The 19,895-nt window shown below is 35.1% G+C and overlaps 1 protein-coding gene across 1 annotated transcript in view; it reads left to right on the plus strand.

The window, feature by feature from the left end:
- Positions 1 to 19,895, plus strand: part of LOC108761338 (uncharacterized) — a 117,659-nt gene that overhangs the window by 43,489 nt on the left and 54,275 nt on the right. Inside the window, exons 6-7 of the mRNA XM_018507809.1 lie at positions 10,633 to 10,775; positions 13,059 to 13,402. Of these exons, the coding sequence (XP_018363311.1) occupies positions 10,633 to 10,775; positions 13,059 to 13,402 (487 nt within the window). The remainder of the gene's footprint in view (positions 1 to 10,632; positions 10,776 to 13,058; positions 13,403 to 19,895) is intronic.

Below are 19,895 nucleotides of genomic sequence, written 5' to 3' on the forward strand. Positions count from 1 at the left end.
ATATATGTACATTAAAGGGTACGTAGGATACAGAGGTATATATCGAGTAACCTAAACCCTAATGAGATAATGCTCTTAATGTACGTAATAGTTTCACGTATATGAAAGGAAGTTTTGAATAGCCAAGTATATGTCAATGACAAAGTCATGTCTCACGTAATTGAGTTGTCATGTTTCGGGAAATTTAGATCTTAATTAACATTTCCTATTTTCTGATTGACGATCCTTTCTGAAATAATAAATGACTTGACAACGGGTTAATTTATCTAACCGCAAGATAGTGAGCGTATACCGATGCCTCAGCATCTCAGTAACTCGAGTTAGGATTTCCTTATCTCAGCCAGCGCGAGTTTGAGTTAATACAACTTCATCGGGTGTCGGGTATGAGAAGCGTCTGTATCCATTATGGACTCTCCGATTAAACGATGTCCTGCTGCGGTAAGTGCGAAATTATTCGATCGTGTCCGCTCGGAGTGTCTGCGTGGGCGAGGTGAAGTCGATCGTATTTTTAGTTGCTATTTTTAGTACGCACTTGCGCCTGGTAAGTAGCGCAGATCACGTTAGATGGAATTTTGTAATTCTGAGAAACAGTTTTAAATAATTTTAACGACGGTTTGTTTGTCGCTAATGCACGGAAAGAACAATTTTGCTGGAGCATCGAAAATGCTAAATACATATCTGAAAATAATTTTGTTTGGACTATCAGAATAATTATGCGGGACGCTGGTTGCTACTTAAAACTTTTTTTTAGCATTATCATCAACGCTTGAGCCCGTATTAGACTAGAAATTGAAATGGAGATTGGATTGAAATTTAACCGATCAAAAGAAAGAAAACCAATCTCAAGTTTAAAGAATTTGCTTTGATTGGTTAATCTAATCACAATTTATAGTCTGCTACGGATTTTAAATGTTCTATACATACATAATTATTTTGATGATCCAACAACAAAATTATATCAGGTCTATATCTAGCAAAATTTTTAGATAATTCATAAATCGTTCTTTCTGTATAGAATTGCGAAATATATTTAGTTAGCGAAGCATTGTTACGCATTGAGCGATCTTAGAGTTGTGTATCGAATAATTTTATGCTTACTCTGCAATTTCTATCCTTTCCAATGGCTTAGCGAGTTCCGATTAAATTTTCCGAGGTAAAGATATGGCGTGCTGTGCAGCTGTTTGATGTTTCGACAATTTTGCTAATCGCAAACCAGAAATTTTGCATGTTGAAGAATTTTGCTTACACTTTCTCGGATTCGACCTCGTCGAATCGCTGACCTGCTATCGTGCGTTCGTTTCACTTGCAGCGACGGCTTCCAACAGCACAAAACTTTTTTGGAGTCGCACAAAAGAGAGGGAAAGGAAGATTAACCTACCAGTGACTGGACCGACACTGTGTAAGCCCTATACGTCAATCTACCGAAAACCTCTGGCTTATCCATCCTGGCTTACCCACTAATTCGGAGTCCACGACCTGTCAGTGAGAGAAAAAGATGGGATTCTTCGGTGATTTCTCCCGTGTATCTGTGTTTTCATCAAATACAATGGAACTTATTTCGTATATTTACTTTGCGCGACGCAAGAGAATTCTGCGAGATATTGAGTCATTTATCAGATATCGCGAGTCTATTGACTACTTCAGTAGTTCGTTTTGGCATTGGCAAGAATAGTACGACAAATAAATATTGAGCATAAACCAGATACACGTAACATTGCTTTTTCCGAAAAGCCAATTTCATTCACATAGCTTGAGTAGTTGAGTAGACGTGCGATTCACTTTTTCGGAAAAAACAATTTTGCATCTCTCGATACATGTCGATCAATCATCTTCGGATTATGTACCTTGTTTGTCACATCGTCATTTCTCGCATCGCCATTTCTTCTTATCGCCTCGATCCAATTGTAGTTATCGCAAAAGGGAACGTTTCTACAGAATGAAAAATAACGAAGGTGTCTGCGCGATACGAAGCTCGGATCGAATTCGTAGCAGATTCACTGTATTCAATTCGAAGTACAGTGTCGCGAGTGCGACAGGGAAATTTTCACAGAGATACGCGAACACCCTCGTTTGTGAGACGCTGTCGGGGAATTGTTAAGGTGCACGCACACGTCGTGTGATATATTCCGGCGCGGTGAGAAATTGCGGCGTATATGTATATTTGACTTGCAAACGATGATCGCGGTTTCGCCTTAAGCCTCGGGACGCGGACTATATATCTTGATTATATATCTTAATATTCTAAAAGTTTCGGCGAGGTATTCCGGGGAAACGCGGTCTGAATCTGATGTGAGGGAGATACCTCTCCCTGGTACTACTGAAAACAATGGGAGGAAGTTTTCTGCCTCCGCTATTCCTAAGTGGTGAGAAACGGTATACATGTAGGACAACATACTCGTATGCGAATCGATAAGTGCCCGCTGTCGTTTATATATATATATACATATGTGGTTTATATATATATATATATATATATAAACCATATATATGTACATACATATATATATATACATATATATATATACAGAATGTTCTAGAAATTGTGATATAACCGGAAAGGAGGTGATGCCTCTCTCATGTAAAAGTAAACCGAAAATAAAGAATAAAATTTTTTCGTACAGAGCTTTGTTTTCGAGAAAATCGAGTTTAAAAGTCGAGTTCGTTAAGTACACGTGTACTTAACGCGCACTTGACTAGCCATAATCTGCTTGTTTACCAAACTGTCCATCACTATTTCTATTTGCATCTTTAATTCGTCGAGCAAGAATTTATCTGCGACATGAAGACCGATATTTTTAGCAGTTTCTCAGATAATAAAATAAATACATTATTGAAATACTTATTTGCACGTTACTTTATATTAAATTCAGACTGATATAAAAATAGTGGTAAATAATTAATGAATCAAGTAGATTAATAGCTTGTCAAGTGCTTATCATGCGCATACTTAATGAATATTTAAACTCAATTTTCTTGAAACACAAATCTATATACAAAAAAATTTTATTCTATATTTTCGGTTTATTTTTATTCGCGGAATCACTCCTTTTCCGATTATATACAGTTTCCGCAGCGCCTTGTGTGTGCGTGCGCGTGCGTGCGTGCGTGCGCGCGTGCATGCGCGCATGTGTGTGTCAAAGGGAATACAAGCGGCTAAAACGGAAGACAAATCGAGGATTTCCTTTGTGCAGAACATTCGCATTAATTTTTGCCGCTCTGGGGCTTTCTATTTCTACGTACTCGGCATTGAATTTTTATGCAGTAGTAGTTTTCTTGCATTTCATTATCCGACACGTCATATATTGAGAACGTGATAATGTTAAAAGATACGCGATTTTATTTTCTATGCATATTATATATACATTTTAACCGAAGAATATTGTTTATATCTGTGATCGTATTAAAGTTGAAAAATTATGAACTACATATTGAATTAAAATATTTTTGTTTCATGTTGCGTCACGATTATCTGCCAGTGCTTTTTGCAAATTGCTCGACTGCATTTGCGGCATTGTGAAGCTTAATTACTAATCAAATACAATTCACCTCGTTCTGTTTTCATGTTTACAGTCCAACTGTATTCTGCATTTAGCGATGGTCGCTAAACTAATAACATTTGCGAGTTGCAAATCGAAATGGGCTCGGCATTTGAAACGTTTGGATACTTTATAAGCGGGTCGTACTATCATTTTCAAAATAATCGGTCAAACAGATTAACTCTTTATGGGGGAGCGAACAACATTTAAAATTGAGGCCAGTATAATGAATTGTCGACTCTTGATGCCGGTGTGAATATATTTTAGATTATCTTTGCGTATCCTTTACACACGTGCACAGTTACTGCTCCATTTTCAATAGATAGAGATAGTATCGATCAAGCGCTTTACAAGCGCTTGCAAGCAGATCAGGCAGTCTGCAGACTGAAGAATAAATAACTCGCGATGCGCTGGAATCACTAACTGCAATCAGTGCAGAGCCGAATTGCAAAACAACAACCGTTCTTCCCTTCCCAAGGGCCGATCGAATAATGAAGAGGTACAAAAAAGCAGCTCCAATGAAAAAAAAATGACTTTTTTCCGCTTAATGAAAACATTCGTGCACGATCATTGAAGAAGATAAAAAAAAATATCCCCTTCCATAGCGTGCTGCTGTTGTTTGTCGGTATTATTTACGTAGAGCATAAATTACGTCTCTGAGCTAGTTACGTAATTATCTTGTAGCACTTGCAGTTCCCGCAGAATTTACGTGGGCGATTTTGCATAATGGTCGCGTTTCAGACAAAGTGTGAGCCCGAGCTGTTCTCTAACAGTTTGGAAATTCGGCGAAAGTTTAGTGTGCCAGTCAGTCGTGTAACTATATCGCAGTACGAAACAATGGATAGTTAGACGTCTCACGTTACGTCGTGCAACGGATCTTAAATCTTCCCCAAGCCTGATCCCCAAACCTGACCAGAGTGTAGCATAGAATTGGGACAAACAATCTGCCGAAAAGGCCATTTTTCTTAAAACGCAATGTTTACAACAGAGTTGCCACAAAACTGGAAATTGTCAGAGGAATTAAAAACGGTCAGGGAAAAGTCAGGGAATTTTGCACAATTTCCTGAAAAATTAAAATTCTTGGCTGTAAAAAAGTTCCATATATATATATCTCATACGTAATTTGAAATACCAACTTAACAGTTAGAAATGCAAGCAGTGTCAGCAACATTATAATAATAATTTGCTATTTTAAATTGATCTCTCAAAATATTTAATGGTTTCCAAATTAGTACAAAAATAGAAAAACTTTCAAAGTATTATTGAAAGTCAAAGAAAATCATGGAATTTTAGGATGAGGAGATTGTGACAACCCTGTTTACGCAAATCATAGGAGAGAAGGACAAGAGAAGAGACGCCCATTATATCGAGCATTAAGTCGAGGAGCTAAGAGCTAAGAGCTTTTACATTTCATGTCGGAGTTTCGATGTTACGTCAGTTTAACGATTCTGGCCGGGAGAAACGGCTAGAAACGCGATAAAGCGCGATAAAGAGAGGAAGAAAAGCGCGAGAAGGAAAAATGAGTCGCGCAGGGAGTCGCGTTTTTCTTTTACGACGGTATATCCGGATGCTCGCTCTTCGTGTATGCTAAGAGACGGCTTTGAAAACCCCGCCCCTTCTCGACGCTGCTGGCCGCCGTCGGTGTTTTCCTACTCCTACGTCGACGAACTCCACGGCCCACTCTTTTACTCGCTTACCCTTACACGAGGCTATCCACCCTCGTATATACTTTGAAGCGCCGGGCGAGCTGCGGGAGTAATCTGAGAGCTCGGTACACACGGGCTCGCGCAGGATACGCCTCATTCATAATTTACAGGGCGAGGGCGCTTGAATACGGAGAGAGAGAGCTTGAATACGCCGTTCCTACGCGCTTCTGCGCGCCGCGGCGCCAATCCGCTGGCACATCCACCGTTGTCCATTGCATTAACTCGATCATCCTTATATATGTTTCGCTTTTATTACGTTATATACCTACCTCGCGTGCTGCGAGCGAAATTTTTATCAGAGTCATTATTACGATCTCGCGATGACCTTTCCATCTACCTTTCTTTCGAGGTTTTCAAAGTGCATCAATGCCGTTTTTTTATTCGTGACTCGTATTTCCACTGCTATTTCACTGCTATCTTTATATTCTAACCAGTTTATATGTGTTACCATTGATATCTTCATTTTACGAATTTTTACTTGTTTTTGTATCGCGCAAAGAGGATTTCCATCGTTCTTATCGTTATGACTTTATTCTTCGGATATTTATTGCCGCGCAATTCCTGTAAATGATATCGGTTTATATTTTATCCTCGTAGCAATTTTTTAAATTTTCTTTCATCTGTACACTTCTTTGTTGCATCCTTTCTGTACAGTTTTTAAAAAACCTCATTTCTTTCTATAATATTTTTGTTTAATTAATGTAAATTCGCATACACAGAAGAAACATAATGGAGTGTCTCCCTCAGATTTTAATAAGCTCTGAATATGCTAAAATATAGAAAAAAAAAGAGACTTTATAGATTTTCTCGCACGAGGGTGAAATCCTCCTTTAAAAAAAGTCTTTTTTTTCTTCCTAAGTGAATATCTAAACCACCCCAAAAGATATAAAAGGTGTTTTAAATTGATAATTAAATAAATAAAAGTTAAATGGTTTCAAAAATATTTTATAACAGTAATGAAAAAATTTTTTTGTATTATAAATTTTTATGAAAGTTAAAAAATTTTTTTAATTAAACAGTACAATATAAGGCTAAGAACCAATTCAGGATAACATTTGAGTAACAATATTATTGTAAGCAATATCAAAACGTACAGACGTTTCGACCCCTATCGAATCCTTCTCAATGTTAAAAAATAAAATTAAAATGTTACATGTAACTACGCAACATGTTCAAAATAACAAAAAGGCGCATAAATACTGGCATGTTGGTACTGATAATTATGGCATAAAACGGCCTCACTTCAGTCGACTTTCCTCGGAACTTGTAGTTCATATGTATATTCCAGAAGTCACATAATCGTATGCAGTCTATGATGCCGTGAGCTTCATCTCAAATTTACAATAAAATGGCCCATTGAAATTTAAAGTAATAATACTGAATTCCTCCTTTATATTCTAATTGCAACTGCTGATTATTCGAAGTAAAAAATAATTAAAAATATATAAACTGAGTACAGAAAATAATATTATAACGCAGAGATATCAAATGGATCTTGACACTGTTGAACTCTGAGCTGTAACGTACGTCTGTACGTTTTGATATTGCTTATAATAATATTGTTACTCAAATGTTATCCTGAGTTGGTTCTTAGCCCTACATTGTATTGTTTAATTCTGTAATTATTGGAATCGTTATTATTTATGGAATTAAAAAAAATTTTATTATTATTATTATAAAGTACTCTTGAAACTATTGAATTTTTATTAAAAATATTTTTTAAATGGTGGGGTAAACTTTGATGATTAGATATTAGAAAGAAAAAAACTAATATTTTTTTCAAGGGAAAGTTTCCCCTTAACGTGCGAAAAATCTTATAAAAAAATATATGTTTCATATTTTTAAGGAGGATACTCGGTTGTGTTTCCTTGTAAATAAGTTTCTTTCTAGAATACACTAATATCATTCTTGGTTTTTATTTAACGCAAATTATTGTTTCATGCAAAGGAACATTCATGTCATTTCGTAATACGCAAGATGAATAGCAAAGTGAATAATCGTATTAACAAATGGAAAAGCAGAGTACAGAATGAATAATTATACGTTTGGTATCTCAGGTCTTAAGTTCTTGGAGATTCGGGATAATCTCTTAAGAATCTTCGTTTTCGCGAGAACGTGGCTTTGTTCTACGTCGACACAGCTCCATAAGATTTGTTATATCATTACAGTTATGTTCTTGTCGGATCTCATCAGGCGCCTGTTCAAACCGCAGAAAATGGAAACGTAGATTACCGTGACCAAAGCGACATCATTAGTATCATTAGCGACAGCGTAGGCATTGAAATTCGGTTTGACGGAAATTGGGTAACGTGACCACCATCGTGCCATTAAATGCTGGATCGCGGTGTGTAGCTTTGCGTGCTATGCCAAATGTCGCGGAGAATGCCCCACTCGATAAACGATGGCGACGTGGAAGCGGTAACGGACATAATGTTATTTCCGATAGCGTTATCATCATGAGAGATTCTTACTGCAATTTCGATCCCGTAGGTTCTCGTTGCGCGATGTTATTTTAATTATTTGTTGTTATGGTATTCATGGCATGTATAAAAGATAAAATTTTATTAATAATTTATTTTATATTATTAAATTATTAATAATTTTATACTTTGACATATTAAATTTCAACAGATATAGGAGCATCGAAAACGCTCTAAACGATTTTTAGCTCGAATGCAGTCAACTACCTTGTCAGCTGACACGGTTTACACGAAAAATTTTATTTTTAATGCCAACACGAAAAAGACTAGAAAATAGAACGTTTCCTATATAGGATGCGCGGTGCATCGCTTGGAGGATTTGTGAATTTCAACTTCAACCAAAAGGTAGAAGTAGATTTCCGTTTGCATTTCTAAAATTAAATTGGACAAGTCCTTTTTATTTGCTACTCAAACGTTGTCTCCTATTCAGGCAGCTATCATGTTCCTTATTTCGGCTTCTAGTATTCGTGACGTAAAAGAAGGTACGTTCCGGTTTTATAAAGACTTAAGAAGGTTTTAATTACGCGAAAGTTACGAGACAAGGTAGGTACTTGGTGAGCGAGCGGTTATTTCGCCTTGCCTGTCCAAGACCGTCATCGAGAAATTTAATTAATCAGATATCAGGTCTTATCGCTTGTCAAAAGACCTTTATCAGACTGTCCTCATCCTTCGTACCGCCGCATTGTCGTTCGAATTTCTCGACAGATTGCAGACTCGTACGGCCGGCTGGCTTGTTCCACTTGGTTCCACTTGAAGCGATATATCGATAACTTTGCTATATCTTGGCAGCACCTATAGAACGACGGGGTAGACCACTTTCGGTACGAAATGTCTCGGCATTACGGCAATCTGTTGTATCCGTCATAGTATTTCTTAAGAGTTGTCTATAATGAAAGTAATATACCGTAAACTGTAAGAAATTGACCAATCACAGTCGAATATGAAGAGAATAATGTACTATAATTGGTTAATTTCTTACGGCTTAAAACTTACTATCTCCATTATAGCCCTTTAAATGGACAACTATAATATCACGTGGAGCTTTTATTCCTTCCATCCTTCTCGAGTAACGTAAATCTTCTTTATATATACTAAAAAAATAATCATATCAATATATGCTAAAAAAACAATGCTGTTATATCAACAGCATTGTTTTTAATTGAAAATAATTTTATCAATTTAATAATATTATTAATAAAACAAATCCATGCTATTGTTTTAATAAAATTTTATTTGTTTTATTAATATTGTCATTATATACAGTGCGTGCAAAAAGTATTCGTACAGAGAAAATATTTTTTTAAAAAACTTTATTTTTAGAAAGTAAATATTATCCAGCGAAAATTGAGTCATCGAATTGATGTCGAATTGATATCGATACGATGATTTCAACAACAATTCGACGTCGATTCGACGTTTAATTGATCATCATTTCTTGCTGGGTAATTAACAATTTATTCATAAAGAATAAAATAGACTGTATGTTTCTTAAAATTATATATATACCAAAAAGATGTGTATTAATTATAGAAAATATATCATCTGAAAAATAAGCGAAAATTAAAAATTCTATTATTTAAATACTCAAAAAGTATTCGTACAGTCGAGAAATTTAGCTTCTAAAATCAGGAATACATATGCGAAGCTCGTGTTTGTTTATGTTAGAACAAAATATATTCATTTTATAAAATTGCTAATTAATGTTTATTTTTTACAAATAAGACTTTTTTTATAAAAAATTTTCTTACACGAATACTTTTTGCTCTCACTGAATATATAAATCAATAAGATTATTTTTTTAATTAAAATAATACTGTTGATAAAACATTTTTTTTTTCAGTGTACAAATCGATAATTCGACGAGAACCAAATTCGCAGCGTCCGGTCTCCTTATCTACCATCTGCGTTCATTCTAATCTAATTCTCTGTAATATAAGGTGTAAATCTCACGTTCTCGAAAAGGCAACTGCAAGGAGCTGCATGATAAATTGAGTTAGAGTCAAACGAATTATCCGATTACTGTTGAACGTCATGGAAATTTTAGCGCGATGCGAGATGCTGATAATTTTATTTAAAATATAATCGCCCCGCAGAGTTGGGAGAGAAACTGCAAAGGATTTCATCCGATACATTACATCATATCGGCACGCGTTGTCTTGTTCTATACGTCATAACCAGTAACCGAGCACCCGTGTCGAGCTGGCGACGTTACGATAATCCGCGCTTTGTATAAATATACGGGATAAGGAGAGGAAATTCTAGATATCGCCTGCAGCCTCCCGTTTGTGAGCGTTATCGTTCGCAAACGAGGAGGAACACGAGGAGGATTTTTGTTTAATATCAGCCGTATAACTCGGGATTGGAAGTTTAACGTTACGTCCGCGTCGTTAAAGAGTCTTAAAACAAACACGAGCTAATTACGTTGCGGTCGCTGCGATAGGGAGGAAATTACGCGTGCGTCGATGTTTCGTAATAGGGAACCCCTATCTTCCTCTTCTCCGAATAAAAATCGCAACGATCTGATAATGCGCGGTCGACGACCACCCTCCTCCTCCTCCCGCGTAAAGCAATCTAATTATAACAGACCCGAGCGGGCCGCGTGTATTTGCATAGCGGGTATTCATATCGCGTTATTAGATAAGTTGATTATTGATCGTTTCCTGATTATTTAGCCGACCCAATTCGAAATACATAAAGCAAATACGCGCGCCAAACGGCCGGAAATGTCAATGGCAAACAATATTATGCCTCGCGTAATGCGCGCCATTTCGTCGTCTGTCTCAATGCAAAATTCACCGTTCACTCAGCAATCTGTTTTATTTACTCTGAGATTCATTTTCACAAGTGGCAATCGAGTATCATTTTCGCCACGAATAAACACATACCTGAATTATGGTATTTTTGTTTCAGCGACGGTCGACTGTTAGAGGGAGATCAAATATTGGCGATCGATGGGCAGCCCTTAGACTCAAACGTCTCCCATGAGCAGGCGATCTCGATTCTTCAAAAGGCCCGTGGTCTGGTTGAGCTAGTCGTAGCAAGAAGCGCCCAAGGTAATTACACGCTGCGAACGGAATTCGCTTACGCCGAGAGAGATGAGGTCCCTTGTGTTCGATTTGCACAGATGATGCTGCGTAACGCGATTGTTGTAACCCCCCCGATTGTAATTGGTAATAGATATACATTTAAGATATTTAAAATAAAAATAGTTTTGTGACTCTAAGAATAACTCAAAATAAATTGACTATAAGAGCTTCCGCGTAAATAATATATTTTTAATGAAATAAGATATAATTCGCAAACAATTGAAATGTATTCACCAACATTCATTCTTAGAATTTCATTCATACAATTTCATTCTTACAACAAAATTAATTCCGCAAACATTTTAACTCTGGATTTGAGTTTCTTCTTTGATGCGGAGATCAAACTACGGACAAGATATTTAGATAATCCGAAACAAAGCGTGGATTTTGCAGATTTCTTTAATGCGATTGTTATAGATTATGTTCCCCATTGTAATAGATTACTTTCAAGATATTTAAAATAAAAATAGTTTTATAGTTTTAAGAATAAATCAAATATAAGTAAATTGTCCATAAAAACTTCCGCGGTTGTTAGTGCGTAAATAATATCTTTATAAAGCCATAAGATATAATAGAATTCGCAAACAATTGAAATGGATTCGCCAACAAAGTCAACTCTGCAAACATTTCGACCTTGGATTTGTGTCCTTTTCGACGCGGAAATCAAACTACGATCAAGGTATTTAGACAATCCGGAACAACGTCATGGATTTTGCAAATTTGTTCAACGCGATTGTAACCCTGGGTGAAATAGGTTAATTTCAAGATATTTAGATAATCCGAAGCAGCGTCGCAGATTTTGCAAATTTGCTCTTCTTTATCAAGGCGTACTTTGTCCTTGCAATTTGCACGAAAGTAATGAACGAGTATCTCGTGCATGTAACAAGAAAGACACTGTCCTGGACTATCATACGCCCTCGGCGATGCAACATTGTCCACGCCAGCATAAATGTTTATTTTCGTTGAATTTCTCACGCCGTAGAGAGTTAAATTAGTTTCGTTAACTTTTTTCTGGCCCGGTTGTTGCATATGGAACAGCAAACTCATGCTGGATTGTCCATCTATGCGTGTACATGGTGCGAATAACGCAGTCGCTTTGAAAATATCACTTCACTTAATACTTAAATTTCTTTTATTACTTCATTCAATCGAATTTTATAAATATACTAACAACTTTTTGGAAAAATTAATCAAAATTCGACATTTATTATACACTTAGAGAACAATTTTTTATATTTGTAACTATAATTACATGTTACACTATAATTACGATTATTACTGCTATAATAAATATTAGTACCTAATAAACGGTTACTATAAATTATAATTAAATACCTTTTGAGATAACCATATAATATGGTTATTAATTATTAGTAAATTCAACTTTATAATAATAACAAGTATATATATATATATATATATATATATATATAATTATAGTCATTTTTGGTTGTTATTATATATTATGTTTGTTGATAGAAGTATGTAATTATTGTTACTAATATTATAGTAATAATAATCATAATTATAGTAACATGTAATTATAGTTACAAATACAACATTTTTTTTCTTGGTGTATTATTTGTTTCAGTGTCAGAAAGTCTCACATATTTCCTTATTAATTAATTTTTGAAAATTATGAGTTAAAATCAACTTCCATAAACCATGTTATAATTAAAGAAGTTAAACGATAGGAGTAACTTTACTATTAGACTTCCAGGAGTTCTTTGTTAATGAATAAATTAATCTGAGTTTCTATAATAGTTCAACAGTGGACTAAAAATTATATACTATATGACAGCAGTAAAAATATCACAAGCGCATTTTTAACAGCTTTAATTATGTAATATTTTAATACCATTTTATGTTCGAACAAAGCGTCTCGATAATCTATGTAATTGTTTAATTAATATTTTATTTACATTTTGGTTAACATATAAAAAATTTTTAGAAGAAGTTTGATACATTGAAAAAAGTCTGGTTGAAACAAACCAAACGCTAATTTTACTTCTAATTATTACCAAATAGCGGATTACTATGATTATGTTTAGTAATTTGTTAAATATTGTACCACAACACGTTAAACAAAATACATTTAGTAGCTATTACTAGACTTTTTCAGTATACAAGTAACTTTTTTGAGAAACTGCAGTTAATAAAATTACTCCTCATTGAAGTGCCGATCGTAGAGTACGTCGTGTTCGAAATGAGTTAAATAATGGACGGAACGTATATACTTGTTATTGACAGACGTTGGGAGCTCTTTGCCAACGGATGAATTGTCCGGTGGTTCGAGTTCGACAGCGGCCGCAGGAGCAGCGTCGTCCATCGTCGGCGGCGGCGGCGGTGCCGTTGCTGGAAACAACCAGACAAGCTCCGACAAGGATCAATCGGTGTCAGCATCGTCCACCGTCGTTACACCGGGACCGACCCCGAAGTCAAGCCAGCCGGCCAGCACCACTTCGGCGGCGACCCCGACGCCCACGAATACACCAACACCTACACCGACCTCGACACCGGTACCTGGAGGCCTCGTTATCGAAAGGAGCCCCTCCGCCGTCAGTGACGCCTCCAAGAGTGGCTCTGACATGGTGGTGAGTCGCCGCCCTTTTTTTCCTTTCTCTCCAACCTCGATCTAACTCGCGTTCCTCAGAACGCCCTTTTCTTTTTTTAGAGAGCTTCACATGACGCGTTGTTTATAACGCCATAATTAGCGTTATCTATCTTATAAATTTGTAACTTTGTAGCATATTGACAATCAGTAGTGTCAGTGTTGCGGATCGAATGATCATAAATTGCGTATACTCAATTGTTTAATTACACGGAAAGAACGATTTTGTCGAAGTATCTAAAAATTTAGATACGGATCTGAAAATAATTTTATTGGACTATCAAAACAATTATATAAGAAACTCAAGCATAATGAAGAATGTTGCAAAAAGTTTTGACATTCCAACTAATTTGAGTGTTTTGCGTAGTTATTTTGATAATGCAGCAAAATTATTTTTAAATCCGTATTTAGCTTTTTTAGATATTTCAGCAAACCGTTCTTAAAATCTAATTGAAGATTTTTCGAGCATCTCGAAATACAGCTAAAGTTATGAAAAAAAAAAGATTGCTCGTGTATTGATTATGAACGAGATTGCTGGAAGAAATTTCTCGTTCATAATCAACACATAATGAGCAATTGTATCGATAACTTTCTTGTGATCATTTTTCATCTCAACGGTTGTGCTCTTTTCCTTTTGTTCTTTCCCCTTTTTTCGCTCGAACGAAAACTCCCTCGATCTTCCCTCTCGATGAAGACTATTGTGCTGAATATTTCTCCACGTAAAAGGATGTTCTTCATTGGCTCTTAATAAGCGCGCTCTTATTTCTCTTAAGGCTTCTTATTTTATCGTGTAGCTCATAGCCAGGGCTTTCAGGCTCGAGATCGCCTTATGCGGACAAACTCCCGTATCTCCCTCGGATTCGAGGATGCTTCATCCCGAAAGAAATATTTGCGTTGGAGTCACTCGAGTGGTGACACGCCGATAAAATCCCGATCGATAGCCCCGGCATAATTGGCCTCATTTGGACACCCTTCCACGGCGCCATCCCTCTCTTTTTTTATCCCTTTTCTGCTTTCTGCCGCGATAGTAGGAACAGCGACGCGGCTATGACGGAAATAAAATTATTGGTACAGTCTTGCCGGCATCTCGAGGCAATAGTATCGCCAATAATATTTAGCTTGTATCTGCTAATGTTGGATATTGCGAACACATAGAGGAATGTATTTTTCTACAAAATATTATTATTAATTTTGTGCTCTATATAAGAGAAGATAATATTCAGGATTTTTCTATTTACAGTTTCCTAATTAGTCGAATAATATTCTGAGTTTAATTAGAGAATTAATGAATATATATCTGTACAGGGGTAGTTTTAACTTTTCCCAATATCTAGTACTTTTATTAGTTAAAATATTTATTTTAAAAAATTTAATGGATATGTATCTCTTTGTATAGATATATAGATGTATATATATATATGTATATAATTTTTTCTAACATCCAATAATTATATTAATTAAAATATTATTTATTTTGGAAAATGTAGTGGATATGTGTGTGTGTGTGTATAGAAATACTTTTATACTTTTCCTAATACCTAGTAATTTCATTAATTAGAATCTTATTATTTATTTTAGAGAATCTAATAGATATGTATCTTTATAGAAATACTTTTAACTTTTTCTAATATTCAGTAATTTTATTAATTAAAATTGTTTAAATCCGTATAACAAATTAAACTAGCCAAGACTCCTTATAAATCAAAGAATTGGAAAGAATGAGGGCGCTGGGAGTCAAGGCGCAGAAGACGTCGCGCAAATAATACACCTATGAAGCGTGAAAATTCTTTATTCACTAAACGCGCTTATTCACTAAGTGCGTTTAGTGAATAAAGAATTGGTTAATTTAGAGAATTCAACTCTGTAAGAACCAGAGCTTCCTAACGGAGCAATTTATGGAAAATTTTACTTTCTAAAGGTTTTCACTGAATTTGATTCTAGTCTTAGAATTTTAAAATTTAAATTTTAAAAAATAATCTGTTTATTGTAAAACTCGGTTTTAGAAAGTTCTTGATATTTGATGAATTTGAATATAGACTAAAAATATCGAATTTCAAAAGGACAGTAACATGAAAGAGGCTCCAGTGTCACAGAGTTCATAATCAGAGTTTTAAAGTCAATTTGAAAATCAGTTTACGTAGTATTGATGAGCTTCAAATAAAGCAAAACTGGAAATTTGATATTACTTCGCAATTAAAAACCTCTCAAAAACCGAGTTTTATAATCAAATTATTTTTTAAAATTCTGTCCATTATATTAAACCTACCATTTTGAATTGTTTATTTTTAATCTCAGATTTGAATAAAGTGTTATCAAGTTACTTCATAAGTTTTATCAAAATTGAGCGAGTAGTTTATAAAATAAAAGAGGGTGACCCCAAACGGAGTCGTCGATTCATAAAGGATTAATGGATACATATCTGTATACAGATATTTTTAACTTCTTCTAATATCCAGTAATTTCATTTAACGAAAATATTATTTATTTTTGAAAGCGGTATTTTAAACAAAATACATGAAAAACATTATTAATATATATTTTTATACTTATTAATTACAATGAATAATTGAATTAATGTATCAATGTTATACGAACATACTTGCTGAATATATCTCAAAAGACAATTTTATCTTATTTCGAAAGATAATTTTACATAGATACTTAATTGCACAGTTTTTTCGAACCTATTGATTTCAGAGAAAGTTTTCGATTGGCCGCCGAACGACCGCAACCATTTTTCTTGATTCCTCGACATTCGATATACCTAGATGGAGTCGTTTTCATTTTTTTTTCAATCGCAGATAAATTGGGCCCCTGTTCGCGTTTCCCCGCTTCCGCTCTCTACCTATCTCTACCTGTCTTCGGGCGTGATAATAGGAACAAGCGGTGGCGGACGGCTGCGACGGAAATAGAATTATCGGTAAAGAGTTTCGCTGACGCCCTCCGGGCAATGCCGGTTCTCTCTGCGGGCAAGGTTTGCGTGATCTTCAAAATTTATCGTCCATTACCGGCGAGATACCGTAGAACCGTTTATCCCCGCGGCGATGCCATTTCGATGGAACATTTAATCGTAACAAATTGACACTTCCCGTTCTCGCATTAGATCTATGATCCTGTGTGCGCTCCCTGTGCTTTTAACACTGTCCTGCAATCAATTTTATCCGACGAAAATGGAACGGTTTTTACGAATTAACGCTTTTTCGTCATTGCTCAAAGTTTACACACGATACGTCGGGCGGTCGTTGAGAGCGTTTGTATATATAAAAAGAAGTAACGAGAATTTAATTGAAATTTAGTACAAATCGGAGTTTCAGACATTGAAATCGAGCATGGTTCTATATTAATCGTTATTTGATACTGCTTTATGAAAAGAAATCATGATATTTATGAGAAATATTGTAGGATTTGCATTGACGATTTTTAGTATTTATTAGTCCGAAAAAAAATAATAAATTTATAAGACTCACAATCGAGTATCACGTATCATTATTGAGGATCGTATATATTAAAAATGACTTTATGTCAGAAAGTTCTGAAAACGTTCAATCACGAACATCTAAACATTTATTTTCCCATTGGTATTAAGCAAATGTCATACTCGATTGATAGAAGGTCGGTGACTTTCTTGTGACATTGAGATAAAAATAAAATCACAGACAAAAGAACTTCTGGCATTGTCAATGGAACCTGACGGAAAGGCGATTGATCGTAAAACTTTATTGCCGATTGTGTTATGGCACAGACATTATTTAATACGATATATTTTTTCAATTTTTTTCCTGGTGGAGATGTGAAATCGTTTGATAATACTCTCAATGTTTTATTAATCACTTTTATTGTATTGTAATCATGAAGAATATCTCGTATATTACTAATACTGGATTTTACGAAATCTATTAATGCAAAATAACGTTATCTTTGATGTATAATTTAAGCTACAAATGTAACACATTGTTTTATTAATCCATCAATCTCGTATTTTTATGAAATATCCTCGGAGATATCCGTGAAAATATACTTAAATATATGTATACCTCATGTCTACACTAAAAGAAAATACATTTAATTATATATAATAACTTTTCATATCTTAAAATTACGTGGGATGAATAATAGTTTTACTATATATAAATATGTTCGTTAATAGAGTATGTAGTTAATATTTTTGTTGATAGCATTATTGTTTTTTAAATATCTCTTCACATTTTCTAAAAATACATTTAACGTTTACATAAAAGAAGATATAGAATTGACTTTCATCTTAAAATCGAAATGAATAAAAGAAATCGCGATAACTGTTTATTTAAAATTGACCTAAATTATGAAGTATCAATTCACTCTTTCGAAAGAATAGAAAGATTGACAGGGTAATACATTCGGCATTAACTGCGATTGATTTATCGGCTTCTCCTTTCGTTTGTAACAAGGAAAAGTACATCCGACGTCGTTACGTCAGAAACGGAGCTCCCAACGAGCTTTACTACTTATCCCGAAACTAATTTCGGTCTGTGAAGAACGATTATCGGATATACGAAGTTCGAAGAATATTCTGCCAGAAGTCTCTTTAACGACACTGACATGAGTCGAATCTGAAGCGACACGTGCGTCTCAAACTGAATGAATTTCCAGCTTTGCGATCACGCGTTCGTTCGGTCGCACGTTTAATCTTTTGTCGAAGAATACGCGTCCACACGCACATACACACATTCACACATAACGTACGCGCGTATACGCGTTTCCACGACACAATATAAATCACTCTCGGCCTTGTCGCTCTGTCTCTCAACGTTTCTCAACGCAGTTTCCGTTCCGGTTCGCGGGATCACCGGAAGTTCTGGGACTCGAGGGAATATCCACGCGATAGCATGACCGCTCTTTCGCTCTATACAACAAAATTCCTTGTTTGTTGCACGGGACCAATTACCGGATCATAAAAAATTCATCGGATTCTGCGTTTTAATGAGCTAATAACTCCGGGTTCTTCAGTTGATCCGGGAAACCACTGAACGCGACCGATAAAAATGTTTTAATTAAATCTGGCCGATTGTCTGATGCACACAAATTGGAACGAAATTGGAACGCTGTGAGACGCACTTGAGCCGGCAATTTTCAAAACTTTCCTTCCGATAACAACCAACAACCCCGTTTACCACTTACGACTTCGTTTATTCACGTATTTCAGAGCGTCCGGAAATGAAAGGATTATCTCGGGACAATAAATAGGGGAGGGAAGCGATATTACACTCCAAATGGAGTGCTTTATGAAGGAAAGCAGAGATTCTGGCACAATTAAATTTCATTAATTTTTCAACAATATCGTCAATACACCATGATATACTCGAGGAGGTAAACGATGAAAAATTGATTTGAAAATCTTGGCTACGATTTACCGGAAATTACAGACCATTGTGAACGTTCTGCAAGAGCTATCGGAAATCGGAACGTTAATATTAAACAGCTCGTTAATTGTGGCCACATGGGCGATAACGAAGCAAACTCAAGAGAACCAATCAAATTTAATGACCTAACATGTTGCGAACAGAGATTAGTTGCTTCTGCTTATTCTGCTGTTCTATTGATTTTAGACAATTACGAGTTATCGATTAAAAAAACATCGTAGTGCAGTGATTTCATAGTACCAACTAAATATTTGCTAAATATGAGAAGCATAAAAAGCATTAATCTGATTTAAATATCATTTATTTTTACTGAATAAATATTTATTTATTGTAAATAAATGTTTAATTGGTATTATTTAAATAAATATTTATTCAAATTTAAAATATTTTGGCATATGGTATATGGTCACTTAAAAATATGAATTGCTCTATTTATTGCACTTATATCTGAATCTATTTTTATTCTAATTATGTATTTAGTAACTTTGTATTATAATTATAATCTCAACGATTTTTGAACTAACAAATAACTGTAGTAACAATGATATTCTTGGAAAGCTTCATGATATTTTAACACACACATGAAAAAATTATATTTTGATTATATCAGTCTTTTGTGGTTGACGTGAGATATCGACGTGACAAACTGAATCTCTCATCGTTACTGAAAAATTTCAAATAACCTTGTTTGTTTTGAGTTTGTTAAAATATTCCGCAGTGAAGCAGATGCTGTGTGCCATCATTACTCTTATTTCCCGTCGTACTTTGTTCTCATTAACTCGTTCTTTATGCAGTATATGGTACGGTTGTTAATGTCGTAGAAATTAAAAATGCGTGGGAATCACGAAGAGTATTCGCGAAAAATACAATTCGTGAAGAGATTACGGCAAAGTTTTCACAAATTGATGGTATTGCGAAATTTTATTTGTATTTCGCGTGCCGTTAAAAGTAACACTTTAATTAAAGATAAAGTCTTGCCGCAACGCATAATTGAACTCCAAACAAATTAGATTGAACCTGTAAGAGCATTATACTTTTAAAATAATTAAGCCAACAATTGCAATTAAAAGAAATGGA

Source organism: Trachymyrmex cornetzi, unplaced genomic scaffold (assembly GCF_001594075.2).
Source record: "Trachymyrmex cornetzi isolate Tcor2-1 unplaced genomic scaffold, Tcor1.1 scaffold1093, whole genome shotgun sequence".
NCBI lineage: Eukaryota > Metazoa > Arthropoda > Insecta > Hymenoptera > Formicidae > Trachymyrmex > Trachymyrmex cornetzi.